This window comes from Brassica rapa, chromosome A09, assembly GCF_000309985.2.
Source record: "Brassica rapa cultivar Chiifu-401-42 chromosome A09, CAAS_Brap_v3.01, whole genome shotgun sequence".
NCBI lineage: Eukaryota > Viridiplantae > Streptophyta > Magnoliopsida > Brassicales > Brassicaceae > Brassica > Brassica rapa.
This window is the reverse complement of record NC_024803.2, coordinates 15176136-15191577: the sequence shown is the minus strand read 5'-3', so window position 1 is coordinate 15191577 and position 15442 is coordinate 15176136. Positions and strand designations below refer to the sequence as shown.

The window sequence follows — 15442 nt, the reverse complement described above, 5'->3', positions numbered from 1 at the left end:
ATAGAAGGGAGTTATGGTCTGATATCAAAGCTCATAAGGATTCAGCAATGTTCAGGGATAAGCAGTGGTTAATTATGGGTGACTTTAACAAAATTCTTGACGAGGAGGAGCATTCTAGTTACGAAGATTCAGGTCTTACCACAGGGGGGATGCAAGAATTTGAGAATATTGTCCAGCATTGTAGACTTGTGGATTTGGGAAGTCAAGGACCTAAATTCACCTGGTGTAATAAGCGTGAGGAGGGTCTTATCTGTAAGAAATTGGATCGTTTCCTTGTTAATGATGTTTGGTTGAGAAAGCAGGACAAAGCCTATGGAGTATTTGAAGCTGAGGGTTGTTCTGATCATCTTCGAGGGAGATTTCATTTGCAAGCAGAGGCAGTGGGGAAAAGGAGGCCTTTTAAATTTACAAATGCTGTTGCAGGGATGCCGGAATTTCTTCAACTGGTTGAAGGGTATTGGAGCACAAATCAGCCTTTGTTTCAATCCACATCTGCTCTCTTCCGGTTTTCGAAGTCACTTAAAGCTTTGAAGCCGCTAATCAGACAGTTGAGCAAGGAAAAACTCGGAAAGCTGACGATGAAGGTTAAAGAAGCGTATAATGAACTTTGTAAGAAGCAGGAGGAATTGATGATGAACCCTACGTTTGCGAGTATACATGAGGAGTTAATAGTGGAAGAGAGATGGCAAAGAATTTCGGCCATTGAGGAGAGAGTGTTGAAGCAGCGATCTAAAATGCACTGGCTGCAAGTGGGAGATGGTAACAATAAAGTATTTCATAATGCTGTGAAAGTTAGATAGGCTATTAATGCTATAAGAGAGATAAAATGTCAATCTGGGGAAGTTGTCACATCTCAGGAAGATATTAAGGCTGAAGCTGAGAAGTTCTTTAGTGATCTTCTCTCCTTAGAACCTCCTGATATTCAAGATATATCAGTAGAAGAGCTACAAAGTTTCCAACCTTTCAGATGTTCAGATGAGGAGAGAGCTCAACTGATAAAGCCGGTAACGACTGAAGAGATAAGAAAAGTAGTGATGGGGATGCCGAGCAATAAGTCTCCAAGACCTGATGGCTTCACTGTTGAATTTTTCAAAGCTTCCTGGACTATCATTGGTGGGGATCTCACTACTGCAGTGAAATCATTTTTCAGTAAGGGTTTCTTGCCAAAAGGCTTAAATACTACTATTCTGGCGTTGGTGGCAAAGAAGGGCAATGCAACAGAGATGAGAGACTATAGGCCAATCTCTTGCTGCAATGTTCTCTACAAAGTGATTTCAAAGGTCATCGCCAACAGATTGAAAGGTACCCTTCCTGGCTGTATCTCTTACAATCAATCAGCATTTGTCAAAGATAGATTGCTTGTTGAGAACCTCTTGTTAGCCACTGAAATAGTAAAAGACTATCACAAAGAGGATGTCTCGGCCAGATACGCTATGAAGATTGATATTGCCAAAGCTTTTGATTCTGTGCACTGGCCGTTTCTACTGAATACACCGAGGGCTCTCAACATGCCAGAGGAATTTGTGCATTGGATAAAACTCTGTGTCTGCACTTCTTTTTCTCAGTCCAGGTTAATGGAGAATTAGCGGGGGTTTTCCAGTGTAAACGTGGGCTACGGCAGGGTTGTGCTTTATCCCCTTACCTGTTTGTTATATGTATGAATGTGCTTTCTCAACTTCTGGATAAAGCTGCAGCGAGAAGGGTCATAGGGTATCATCCTAAATGTCAAAATATTCTGCTTACACATTTATGTTTCGCTGATGATCTTTTGGTATTCACTGATGGTACTAGAAGATCAGTAGAAAATGTGCTTAAGATATTTGAAGATTTTGCTGCTATCTCGGGTTTAAAGATCAGTTTGGAGAAATCTACATTATATACAGCAGGGCTCTCTGAAACCCAAGAAGCTGATATCCTCAATTGCTTTCCTTTTGCTTCTGGAAAGCTGCATGTTCGTTACTTGGGGCTACCTTTACTTTCTCGAAGGATGACAGTTAGTGACTATATGCCGCTGGTGGAAAAAATAAGGAAGAGGATGAGCTCTTGGACTGGAAGGTTACTATCATATGGGGGTCGTTTGCAGCTGATTAACTATGTTATCACCAGTATGGCTAACTTCTGGATGTCTGCATTTCGGCTACCTGGCAGTTGTTTAAAAGAAGTTGAGAGACTATGTTCTGCATTTCTATGGTCGGGGCCAGAGTTAAAAAAAAAGTAAAGCAAAGGTCCGTTGGTGTGATGTATGTTGCCAAAGAAAAAAGATGGATTGGGGCTCATACCACTTAAGGAGATCAACACTGTTCTCTGTCTGAAATTGCTTTGGCGACTGTTCTCCAATCGATCCTCACTATGGGTTAAGTGGATCCAATGCTATTTAATACGGAAAGGCTCCTTCTGGTCAATGAAGAATAATGTCAATGCAGGATCATGGATGTGGAGGAAAATTCTGAAACTTAGGGATCTTGCAAAGCATTATCTTCGGATGGAAGTTCACAATGGAAAAGATACTTCTTTCTGGTATGATTCTTGGTCTCCTCTTGGATGTCTTAAAGATTTGCTTGGTGAAAGGGGTACTATTGGTCTGGGTATAACTGAAAATGCTTGTGTCGGAGAGGTGCTTTCAACTCATCGTACAAGAAGGCATAAATTGGATGTTCTTAATGAAGTTGAGCGTGAACTTGAAGCGTTGAGAAGCAGAAGCAGAAGCAACTATGATGATGATGATATGGCCCTATGGAGACAAGATGGAAATCGATTTGCAAACACTTTTTCTACAAAAAAGACGTGGTTATGTATGAGACAGGCGCAACCGAGTTGTAACTGGAATAAGGGAGTGTGGTTTCCACAGTCAACTCCTAAATTCTCCTTCATACTGTGGGTTGCAATTAGAAACAGACTGTAAACCTGTGATAGAATGCAGCAGTGGAACACTTCTTTGGATACCACTTGTGTACTATGTCAAGATGAGCAGGAAACCTGTCATCATCTCTTTTTCAAATTTCGTCACTCGAGTAAGGTGTGGAAGGAACTAATTGGAGGGATTCACAGTCGAATGGAATGATATTCTAGATATTATTTCCCAGTCAAGATCTCACTACAAGAAAATAGAGATATTGTGACTAAATTTTGGTACTGATAATATTTATCACAGATTTGTGACATTGTTGATACAATATTGTAACCAAAATTTTATGTGACAAATACGTTGTTATTTTGTCACAATGTTATAACTATTTTAACTGTAGCTAAATTTCGTCCCAATTAGAAACAAAACTGTGACAAAAGTGATAGTTGTAACTAAGGGTGACAATATTATGACCAAATGCATGGTCAGAACTTTGTTATTTGTTATGAATTGGTTGTCTTAGTTTATGATGATAGGGTGACTAAACATGAGTTAGTAGTACGAATGCAAATTTTTTTTATTTGTAGCAGACTGCAACCAAATGATGTAATTAACAAGTTCATTGTATTTCTAATGTATTATATAAAATTACTTATTATCATTTTAGTCATTCGTATATATACTTTCTTTATAACAAAAATGAACATATCATATTATATTTTAAATCATTATTTTGATTGATATTTGTACAGAATTGTTTTTCTATTAGATAAAAATATTTAGTCAAAAATGAAAGAGAAATACTAACTTTTTATATATAATACCCTCTACAATACATATATATATATATATATATATAATTTGTACCAAATTGTTTTAATATATAATTCCCTCTACAATATTACGTGACACAAAAATCATGAGACTTAATAATATTTACAGTTAATTATTTTACCTATATCCTTAAAGCCCATTTAAAATCTATTATTATGTAACCCTAAAAAGAGGTGCCTCTGTATATATATGTACAGACTTTCTTGCACTCCACAAAAATCTAAAGCTGCCGCTGGCTTAGAGAGAGAGCTTATCGTTATGGTTAAAAAAATCGAAGGAGTTTCTCTCCGATACTATCATCATTCATCCTTGACGCTGAGGTGGTGTTTGCCGGCAGCATGGTCAGTAAGGAGAACAATGGAGAAGTAAGATTGCCCAGTCAAGGGAAGAGGTGGAGCAGATCGAGGTCGGGGTAAAAGAAATCATCGAAGAAGACGAAGACAATTTCACTGTTAGATTTTGTTTAGAGATTATGGCCGGATCTGAATCGAAAATATCATAGTATAGGAAGTCTCCATATCGTTTGCTTTCTGTGCAAGAATCATAAAGTGTTAAGTTGTTAACGCTATTGTCTATATGAATGTTATCTTGTATTGTATTTTTGTATATTCTAGTTACAAATAATGAATAGCTTCAAACGACTAGATGCTTCTATCAACACATAAGTAACTGCAACACTTCATGAATTAGTGAAAAAACTAGGACAAAGTAGTAACTAATTGCAATGGCTTTATGATGATATTTAAGTTATAAAATATACAAATTTGTGACTAACAGGTAGTCGTAACTGAAGACACATTTGTGATGATTTTTCAGTCTTTATTTGTGACAGTTTAAGACTAAAGTTCCGTTGTAATGAGTGACGGAGTTAACACGTTATCGCAGTCACATAATATGACAGTTTTGTGACATTATTTTTAGTTGGTAATTATAACCAATTTGTTACTTGTATATATTGTTACTGTTTGTGACTGAATCATTACTGTATTAATGTGTCGCAAACACTGACAATTTTGTTACTAAGAAACATTTGTGACGATGGTATTGTAACTGTTTTCAAATTGTCACAATTATGTCACAATATCTTTATTGTTACGGATTATTTAACATTGTTACTAAAAAAATTGTCATAATATAGTATTTTTTTTGTAGTGTCTAGCTTCTCTGCCACTGAATTATTTATTATTCGGTATACTTTCCAAGCTCTAGTGCATAGTGTATGGAGGGAGAGGAATGATCATAGGCATGGTGAGCAACCAAGGGAAAAGAGAGTGTTGACCAAATGTGTAGACAAGCTCATTCGACTGAAGCTACTTGCAGTGAAAGGAAAGAGTAAAAAGTATCTTGAGGAAGGCTTATGTGCTTGGTTTGGCTCCAAGATTATAAGTTGAAGTGTTGATAGGATTTCTTTGAGTTTTTTTTAATTCTTTTGATCTTTTTAAGAATTAAAAATAGATGCACTAGATGTAACGGAAGTTTTTTGTTTGAATAAATTTTACATTCATTCAAAAATAAAAAAAATTTGTTGACCAAAGACGAATTTATCCTGTAACCTCAATATGGTCTGCATCCGTGCAAATTGAAATTGTTGTGGTAAAGATATTTTGCTGGTGTGTTTGGATCTATTGATGCTCTTTTAACGATCCACAAGTGCAGATAAAGACATAGTGAGTTGAGAAAGAGAGATCTTTGATGAGAATCTATAAACAAGTAAGAGAGCTCTTTGATGAGTGTTAGAAGAAGATTTGAGAAATCAGAAAAAAAACCGTATTTTTCCGCCAAATTTACAAAATTATATTTTCCCACCAAAACCATAAAATCACGTTTTCCCGCCAAAACCGTAAAATCATGTTTTCCCATAAATTTGCAAACTCTCATTTTCCCGCCAAAACCACAAAATCACGTTCTTCCACCAAAACTGCAAAATAATGTTTTCCCGGCAAAACCGCAAAATCATGTTTTCTCGCCAAAACCGCAAAATCATGTTCTTCCACCAAACCATAATATCACGTTTTCCCGCCAAAACCACATAATCACGTTCTTCTACCAAAACTGCAAAATAATGTTTTCCCGCAAAAACCGCAAAATCATGTTTTCCCGCCAAAACCGCAAAATCGTGTTTTTCCTCCAAAACAGCAAAATCATGTTCTTCCACCAAAACCATAATATCACGTTTTCCCGCCAAAAATGTAAAATCGCGTTTTTCTGCCAAAACTACAGAATAATGTTTTTCCGCCAAAACCGCAAAATTGCGTTTTCCGTCAAAACCGCAAAATTGTGTGTTTTCCGCCAAAACCGCAAAATCGTGTTCTTCCACCAAACCATAAAATCATGTTTTCCGCTAAAACCGCAAAATCTCATTTTCTCGCCACAACCATAAAATCACATTTTCCCGCCAACACCGCAAAATCTCGTTTCCCCCTCCAAGACCTCAACGTGTTTTCCTACCAAAACCACAAAAATCGCGTTTTCCCGCCAAAACCGCAAAATCACGTTTTTCCATAAATTTGCAGAATCATGTTTTCGTTAAATTTGCAAAATTGTGGTTTCTTGTTAAAATCGTAAAATCACATTTCTCACATTGTATATGTACTTTTATATAAATTGAATAGAAAAATTATGTTTTTTTATAGATCACCTATATATTATTTGAGAAGCATTGTAACATTTTTTTGTAGCCACGTGTCATCACTAGAATGATTCTTAGAATCCTTATAGAAAGAAGTTGGTCCATCTAAATATATAATAAGCTTTTTATTAAACCACAATAAATGCATTATTAATGTGCTTCATTATTTCCTTAAATAAGATTAAGGAATCACCTAATGTGGCTAAAGTATATATGACAATTAATTATTTTGAATAATAAAGATTTGATAAAAATAAGTATGTATTATAATTATATTTGTTCAACTTTAAGCTATTAAAATAAATTAAACAATCATAGTAACCATATAATAAAAATTAAAAAAATTATTTATATATTATATTTTTAATTTTTAAAAGCGAGTATAAATTTCTAAAACTGTTAAAAGTTTCACATTCAAATTTTATGATCTATGATTTAAAACTTTTGTTATGACATGATACAAATAATTGAAAAAATAATATAAGTTGAAAGTCTCATTTAATAAGTATCAAAAATAAAAGATATATAAATATATGTATCATTTTAAATTAAACTATATGCCATATAAAAATACATAAATATCTTAATTTTGAAATTTACTTTGAACATTTTTTGATAAAAAATTTGAAAAAATGTTGACAACTTAATTTTTTAAAATATTATAAATTACTTAAACCATTAATCCCACAATGGAAATTTTGTTATCACTAATTTAGACTTTTTCCTATAACATATACAAATGATAAAAAAATAGAGACAATTTGCTAGATATACTGAATTGAAGTCAAAATTGGTGAAGTACCCTATGGGTATGTAAAACAAAAATCTCTGTAGCACTTTAAGCATAGATTAACTGTTTTACCCCTGCCCCAAACCTTTCAACTCTCTCTCTCTCTCTTTCCCCATCCCCCATCCTCACATTTATCTCTTTTTCCTGCAACTCTTTCTTCTCACGGTTAATTTATTCCCAATCTTCATTGAAGCAATTTTTTTTTAAAAGCTTGCAGTCAATCTCATAATCAATTATAATCGTCATACTATTTCTATATTAACCTGATCTTCCACACTACATCTTCATCACCGTCATATCCAATAATGTCGATGTTGGATGTGCCAAATATGCAAGTGAATCATGGTCTCAAAGAAACCCAAATCTTCCAAAGGAATTGTGACTATTTTAGGATTATACTGCTTTAGCAAACTGCAAATAGTTATGAGGAGAGAGAAAACACAATATATAAGGAGAGAAGAAATACACTATATTATTTAGAATGTTAATAAAGTACGTTTAAAGGTAAGTTGTTACATTACATATTATAGAAATTGTTAGTTGATAATTTATTTAATATAAAAATATATAAACAATAACATCAAATATTTTTTTGATTTATATGTGCTACAATAATTGTTAACCGTTAGGATTATAATAGTTGAAAAGATAATGATTAAGTTAACACGATAACATATTTTGTACCTTCTAACAAACATATATATCAGCTAACAATAGCTAGTTTTAACATTTTAGCAATCGATATAAAAACGGTAACATATTTTGTAACAGTTAACCAAACATGTATCGGCTAATGATAATATATTTTATAAAATATTAATACAAAAAGTTTCAACGTAACTGTTATACACCTTGTTAACCTGTTAACTTTTTTCATAGCATCTAACAAACTATTTACCAGTCACAAGCTACTTACTAACATCTTACAAATAATTTTTAAAAACTGTCAATATGTTTTGTAACAGCTAAGATAAATATTTATCACCTAATGATAATATATATTGTGAAAAAATAACGACATCCATCAGTTAAGTAACAACTAACCAAAAATGCATCTGCTCACAATACTCTATTGTTAGCATCTACTCAAACCATTAGCAGTTAATTGAAAAAATATAGACTACAAAATTTCATAACTGAAAGGTTAGATTCAGGTTTCATCAATGTCGGGAAAACCCACTATTTCTTGAGTATACAGCCCATCAAATACAACTGTGTTCTTTTACCAGCAAGTGAATTGAAAAGATCTCACATGTATGTGCAATGGAATTGCTTAGAATATTCATATCATGGTTGAGATTTGAGTAAAAGGATAGAAAAGCTAGATAAAGATTTCTAGTTGGAATGAGGCTAATATACGTTAAATTCATATTATGTGTTAATTGAAACATACATATTTAAAACTGATTGACATCGTTGAAAATAGAAAAGATCAGAAGAAAACATTTGTAGATTAACAGAAAAGAAATTGTGTAGAGTGATTTTAAGAAAATACAAGAAATAGAGAGAATGAAGAAGATTGTTCGGGCAGAATATACAAGATAGAGAAAGAAGGAGATAGTTTGGGCAGGGGTAATTTTGTATTAAAGAAATATCAACAGTGTCAAAGTTAGTGTTAGGGTAGTTTGCAAATATTAAATTTTTTGGTGTATATAGAGCCTAATTTCTCAAAAAAATATGAGCGAAAAACATAATCTAATATATATTAATATTTAAATGTACCATATACTCTATATATTACTATCATTTAAATTTAATTATATATCATATCAAATAAAAAAATATTTTTTCGATTTATAAAATTTATTTATATGCTCGCACTAATTTAATTATTTAAGTAGTAGATAATGACTTTTTAATTATTCAATATATATTTATTATTTCATAATATGTTATAAACATATAATATATAAAATATTTTTTATATATAATGTTCATTCCGCGCATGGCGCGGATCTTAACCTAGTTTAGTATTAAAGTATACATTTTGTTTGGGCCTTGCGGACAGTCCATTTGGAATGGTCTATTTTGGGTTTGGACAATTTGGACTAGGTACAATTTAGACTTAAGAAAAATAATGTCCAATAAACTGCTTTGTCAATTTGGACATACCCATTGGACATGGACAGCCCAATTGACATCTCTATCCACAAGTGCAGATAAAGAGAGAGTGAGTTGAGAAAGAGAGATCTTTGATGAGAATCCATAGACAAGTAAGAGAGCTCTTTGAGAGTATTTATAGCCTGAAGCCGAGGCTAAAAGAGTGTTAGAAGAAGATTTTTTTAGGAGAAGAGGACATAACCGCATACTTTGTGGAGTTCTTGGTTTTATATCACTAACTGCAAGGGATGGAGAGCTGACCCACTGAGAGAAATTTCAGATTTTTGTAACCCAATCGGGTCAGCGGCGCGTCAATGTTTGGTGCACAAAAATCACAGTCAGGATCTGAACTTATATACAAAATCACAAGCCTGAAGTATGTGATAGAGAGACATTAAAAAGCGTCTTACCTCTTACCCTCTGGTCTTTTTTTTTTTTTGATCAAATTTTAAAAACAATGCACCAGCCGGGAATGACAATAATATGATATAAGATCCAGGAAACCAGTATCCATCGTAACTATAATGTAAATTACAAAGAAGCAACACTACTACCTTATACTTACTCACACAACACATTTTGACATAGTCCATAAACAAACATGAAACTAGACACTTGATAGTGCAGCAACTTAGAAAATAAGAGAGAAAAAAAAAGATATACATTTATATGTTCCGAAACCAACCCGAGTTCCTTCATCCAAAATTGTTATCCATCTTCCTTGTGTGTCACAATGGGTGTGAACTCTGGATCTGTTGAGTCATGTTCTCAGCTGGAAGCTTAGCAGCAACAGGAGAGCCATCAGGCAACACCATGGCAGGTGGAGGCCCGGTCATTGTCTGATACTGTGCGTGACCCATCTGTTGCGTGTAGTATACCTGCTTAGGCGCATTTTCCACATATTCATATCCATAGTTGGGAATCCCAGCTGAACCAGACTGGGGTGGGTGATGAATCTGAGAATACCCCATGAATTGCTGCTGACTTATAGGTGGTACCTGGTGAACAATCTGAGCACCACCCGTAGCTTGCGGAGTATTTCTCAAATGATTGTTAGGTGGTGGAGCCATCATGGTGGAATTAGGCAGCGTCTGGGGATGGCTAGAAGGGAGAGACCCTAGAGAATCACTCACACTGCCAGATTGGGTGAGAGGAATATTGTAAGGCTTAGGTGGGACTGGAGCAGTGGCATAATAAAAGGGGTAAGGCTGGTGATCTAGTTGACTAGGGTGCATGTGGAAGGACTGCTGAGGCTGGGAAGGGTAAACCTGGATGTAACTTTGGACAGGAAGGCCAGTAGAGGGATGGTGATGAAGGTACTGAGGTGCGTGTATGAACTGTTGCTGTTGAGGGTGAAGGATGTAGCCCGAGTCCTGATTCCGATTCTGATTTTGATTATGAGATAAGAGTGTGTTTGGATCGGAGGGATTAATCAGACCAGTAACTACAGTGGAAGAACAAGAAGGCATCTGAGAAACAGGCTCTTGGTAAACAGAAGGTCTTTGATGAAACACAGAATTGTTCATGCTGCTATCACTGAGGCATTTTAACAAACACATGGAGAACAAATCAGAATCTAACCAATCAAAACTAAGGCACATGAAGCTTCAAGTAAGTGATGAGAGAACCTGGAAACAGAATCGGGTGACGGCATCTCGTGTCCACCGCTGTTCGATTTCACCTGATGAGTAGGCTGTGAACGTGGAGTCGGAGGCTTTCTGTATCCAGCCGGAGCACCGTCGTCGGAGAAGACCTCACTTGAGACGGTTGTAGCATTCACCGGAGCAGCAGGAAGAGTGATAGTCACAGGCATCGGCGGTGGAGACGAGATCGCTGCGAATCCGTCGTCTTGAAGCTTATTCCCGACGTTGAATCGTGCGAACTGTTCTTCGATTCCAAGCCTCTGATCCTGCATCCCCTTAGCTTCCTCTACATGGACACGAATCGGAGGTAGATTCGCGAGCGAGGGAGAGGAAGAAGTTGATCCAAACGAGGAGGATGTATCCAGCATCGGAGAGTCCGGCAAGTTATGCACATCTTGACCTCCTTGCTGCGGAGGCGGAGGCGGAGGCGGAGGCTGTTGAATCTGTTGCTTCTGCTGCTGATGTTTACAATCGTCATCTTTGTCTCCGGCATCGTCCAAGCCAAGTAAACGATTGACATCGGAACCTCTATTGAGAGCGTTGAGGAACCAATCGTCACTCTTAGCCGAACTCTCTAGAATCTGACCCATCGATTGAGTAGCTTCAGGCTTCGCCGTGAAGAGAAACAAACGCAGACGCGAAGGCTTTGCGGAACTGATCGTACGGTCATACTCCTCGATCATGTTATCGAGATCCTCGTCGGTGGTGACGGAGATTAGAGAATCAAGATCTTCGCTGGGTAACTGGTACTTGAGCGTGAAGGAGCGGCCGTTGAGTAGCGTGTTGGAGAGACGAGTGATGAGAGAAGAGAGGGAGGAGGTGCGGTCGAGGGCAATGATGCGAGTGTCGCCGCCCATGTAACAGAGCGACTTGTCGTGCGGGCGGGGAAGGATGTGGCCGTTGTAACTGCACATGAGACGGAGTTTGGAAGAGGCGCCGCCAGCGGGAGGAGGAAGATCGTCCCAGGCATCGGTGGTGCGGGACTTAGGGGAGGAGTCTAGAGACTCGGGGTAAGATGATGGCACGTGAGGAGGAGGAGGAGGAGGTATAGAAGAGGTGGCTGCGGGAACGACGGTGGAGGAGAGAGAAGGAGGCGGTGGTTCCATAGGAGAGAGAGAGAGAGAGAGAGAGAGAGAGTTGAAAAAGGGCAAAGTGTAGTGGGATTCGGGAGAGAGTTTATAGCAGCTAGTTCACGACTTGTACAGCGCAGCTATTTTCTTTTTCTCTTTTTCTTATCTGATTTTCCCCTTAATTGTAATCTATGGTAAATATAGATACGGCTTTAACGATTTACTGAATTATGATCAAACTAGGATTATGGCCCATGCTATGCATGGGCATTACTATGCTTAATACATTTTATTTTAAATTTGAAAATATTTATCCTTCAAATTTGTTTAGAATAATATCAACTCTGAAAATAGATATCAATAGTTAGGAACAAAAAAAAAAAAAATTGAAGAATATTTTAGCTTCCACATGCCATAAAAAGAAATTAAACTTCTTATTAAAATATTATGAACTTTTTATTTAGATAATGACAAACGATCTTGCATAAACCATAATATATGCACTTTCTAAATTTTTTTATTTTTATATTTATATATGATATGATAAATTTGGTTGCCAAAAACAAAACAAATTTGATTAGTTTCATATCTTTACGATAGATTCATTAACTATTTAACATTTTTTTTATGGAACGAAGCAGAATCAAATAGACAGAATTGATTTTTATTACCTTTGCTATGTACATGTTATTGAACTAATTAGACTCATCATCCATACTCTGATAAACTTCTTTCTTCTACAGGAAGCTATAATACCAATATGTTGAGCACCTATATACCATCTTCACATTTTTCAATGGTAAGATAGACCAAAAAATTCACTGAAAAAGCTGTAAAACACTCAAAATTTTCCAAAGGTAACTGAAAGAAAAGTGTCAAAATGCTCACACTCATTTTAAATCGAGTTAAGGTTTGGTTTTCTAAAAAAAAAACAAATGAAAAAAACTCAGGTTTGTAAATAATTATTCCTTTTTCAAAGAAAAATAAAAGAACAATATACCTAAATATACTTTATATATATAGTAGAATCATTTATACTTATCATTACCTAGGTTGTTGACAATGCTTTGATTTTCCTTTCTTTTCTGACGAACAAAGCTTTGAAATAGAAGAAACTCAACTGGCATCTGCAAAATGAATCATGCGAGAAAAATATTATCAAACTGAGAAGAAGAAAATATTTAATCTGGATGAAAGGAATAAACCTGCATTCGATTTCTTTTGCTACACTCCAAACCCAAAAAGTAAATTTAAGAAGAAGACTAAACAATAAAGAGGGAAAACAAAAACAAAAAAAAAAACAAAACACAATTTGGTTCATTGAAATTTATATACAAATGAGTATTATGGCCCCTGCTATGCAGGAGCAAAATGATTGTCAAATTGAAAATAGAAAAATTACATCAAATTCTAGATTTATATAGACGACTACATCTGTAAAAACTTGCAGATTTATAATGGATAACACATGTGCTTTTACTTAGTTTCTGTCAAAAAAAGAAACATGTACCTCACATTAACCTGGATAAATAGGTTCATTCTAGTGTTTTAATGGAACTCTAGTTTGATCTGTCAAAAACTTCTTAAGCCTGAATTTTTTGCACATCTGAAACGGAAGAGTACACAAATGTTACAATGATATACTAAAATGCTTGTGAATGACTTATGTTACTCTGAACTGTAATAGGCATTTTGTACTGACCTTTTCTGGAAGCATCAAAGAAAGATAAATTGGTTGAAAACGAAAAGAAAAGATCCAAATGAATAAAAAATGATTTTAAGAGAAAGAAATTAGAAAAGAAAAAGAGAATGAAGAAAATATGAATACTTTATCTGGCAGTACTGTAATTTTCCTTGACCTTTGATTAAACAAACTTAAATTTATAGAACGCTGAACTTTTTTAGTTTGAGTTGATGTTGTGTTTGAGATTTTTTGAAATTACTTGAAACAGCTTTCCTCGAGTTATTGGAAGTATAAGTTTATTTATATGCAAAAGAAAATAGAAATCGTGGGAGGGTGGAGGTAATGGAGGAAGAGTTTTGCTGAATAATCTGTTTTTTTTTTTTTATAAATGGAATCAAAAACTGCTTTTTGACAGAATTTTTTTAAACAACGAAAAGTTTAAAAACTATTAAAATGTTTAGAAAATATAAATGACAGGTGTCGTTCACAAAGATGTCAATTGACTTCTGTTTTATTGTATAAAAGATGACTCAAATTCCTTTCTTTTTCAAAACAATTTCTTTCACTCTCAATTCCTTTAGAATTTTAATGGGAGTATATTAATATATATTTGTTCGAATCTTACGGGTTTTAATAATTAGCAATAGAACAAGAGTTTCTACAAAATTTTATCATCTTAAGATATGAAAATTCACATAATCCAATATTCCAATCTAACAATTGTATGTGATTTATTGGTAAATTATATTTTGTATTTAAAAATAAAATTAATGAATTTTGAATATGTAATTAATAAAATTTAATTTTGACGAAAAACATATATGTAATTTTGATTAAATGATTATTTATTGTTGTATCAAACATTTACCATTTTATTTTGTATTAATATAGTTTATAATGTCTATTCTATGATAACCTTTTACATGTTCATATGTTTAAATTTACAGTTGGAAATGTTTATGGATATTGGTAATCATTTTTATATACTGTACAACTAATTAAATCATGTATGTCAGTTGCAACTAATTACCATTTTTAGTGTTTTGAGAACTAGTTAATTTTCTGTTACTCGCTACACAGTATAAACTCTATAAATTAATATTTGATAATTTAATAAAAACTTTAAATTAATAAAGTATTCAAATTTTGAGTTGGACCGGTTTAAAATATGACATAAATCAATAAAATAATTAGATAATAATTCTAAAAAATTATGTGTAAAAGTATGATCCCATTAAAATTATAAATCAATAATTTATATATACATTTTATATATATACAAAAAAAATGTATTGTTTTCTATATTCACAGTGATATTATCTAGGCTTTTCTTAACAATTCAATATATTTTAATAATATTTAGTAAAATTATATTTAAAACCATGTTTAAATTATATAAAAAAATATTTCATATACACTAAACATTATAAAAAAAATAATATGAAAGTCTAATTTCAAAATAAAATAAATTATTTCTGATTTATATAAATATATACTCTGAAATAGAAAAATCTTAAAAGAAAACTTTTGGTAAATTAATAGCCCTATAAATTAACTATACATTTTATTAATTTATAAAATTTTATTTTATATTACTTAGTTCTTATATTTTTATTAGAACATGAACTAGACTAATTTTCTGGTGTTATTTAGGGAAAATTACGCTGTTTTAAACTATTTCTAAAACTCCCATTAAAGAATAAAATGATCATTATTTAGAAATTATACTATTTAAATAAAATATACCGTGACACCTAAGATTATTTTATAATTTAAATAATATTTTGAATTTTAGATATTTCATGTTTACTATAACAAAATCTTATAACTTTTTAATTCTTATTGCT

The 15442-nt window shown here is 33.8% G+C and overlaps 2 protein-coding genes across 4 annotated transcripts; one reads left to right on the top strand and one right to left on the bottom strand.

Annotated features, from left to right (window-relative positions):
• Nucleotides 1-2401: 2401 nt before the first annotated feature.
• LOC103839704 lies at nt 2402-2902 on the top strand. The gene has a single exon (XM_009116191.1). The coding sequence runs from the start codon at nt 2402-2404 to the stop codon at nt 2900-2902; it is 501 nt and encodes a 166-aa protein (XP_009114439.1).
• Nucleotides 2903-9667: 6765 nt separating this feature from the next.
• LOC103839502 (R3H domain-containing protein 2) lies at nt 9668-14099 on the bottom strand. 3 transcript variants are annotated; one of them, XM_033279047.1, is made up of 4 exons: nt 13740-14099; nt 13422-13517; nt 10827-13038; nt 9668-10734 (listed from the first exon to the last, which is right to left on the bottom strand). In XM_033279047.1, exons 3-4 carry the CDS (start codon nt 11945-11947, stop codon nt 9927-9929), a joined length of 1929 nt encoding a protein of 642 aa, XP_033134938.1. In that variant the 5' UTR covers nt 11948-13038; nt 13422-13517; nt 13740-14099; the 3' UTR covers nt 9668-9926. The 3 variants fall into 3 exon arrangements, with proteins under 3 accessions (XP_033134938.1, XP_033134937.1, XP_009114247.1); XM_033279046.1 differs by having other exon boundaries at nt 10827-13517; XM_009115999.3 differs by lacking the exon at nt 13740-14099 and having other exon boundaries at nt 13422-13530.
• Nucleotides 14100-15442: the final 1343 nt, after the last annotated feature.

Coding starts and splice junctions, on each gene's coding strand:
- LOC103839704 (XM_009116191.1), top strand. CDS start 2,402: ATGAAGAATAATGTCAATGCAGGATCATGGATGTGGAGGAAAATTCTG.
- LOC103839502 (XM_033279046.1), bottom strand. CDS start 11,947: ATGGAACCACCGCCTCCTTCTCTCTCCTCCACCGTCGTTCCCGCAGCC. Junction 10,735..10,826: donor TCACCCGATTCTGTTTCCAG/GTTCTCTCATCA, acceptor AAAATGCCTCAG/TGATAGCAGCATGAACAATT.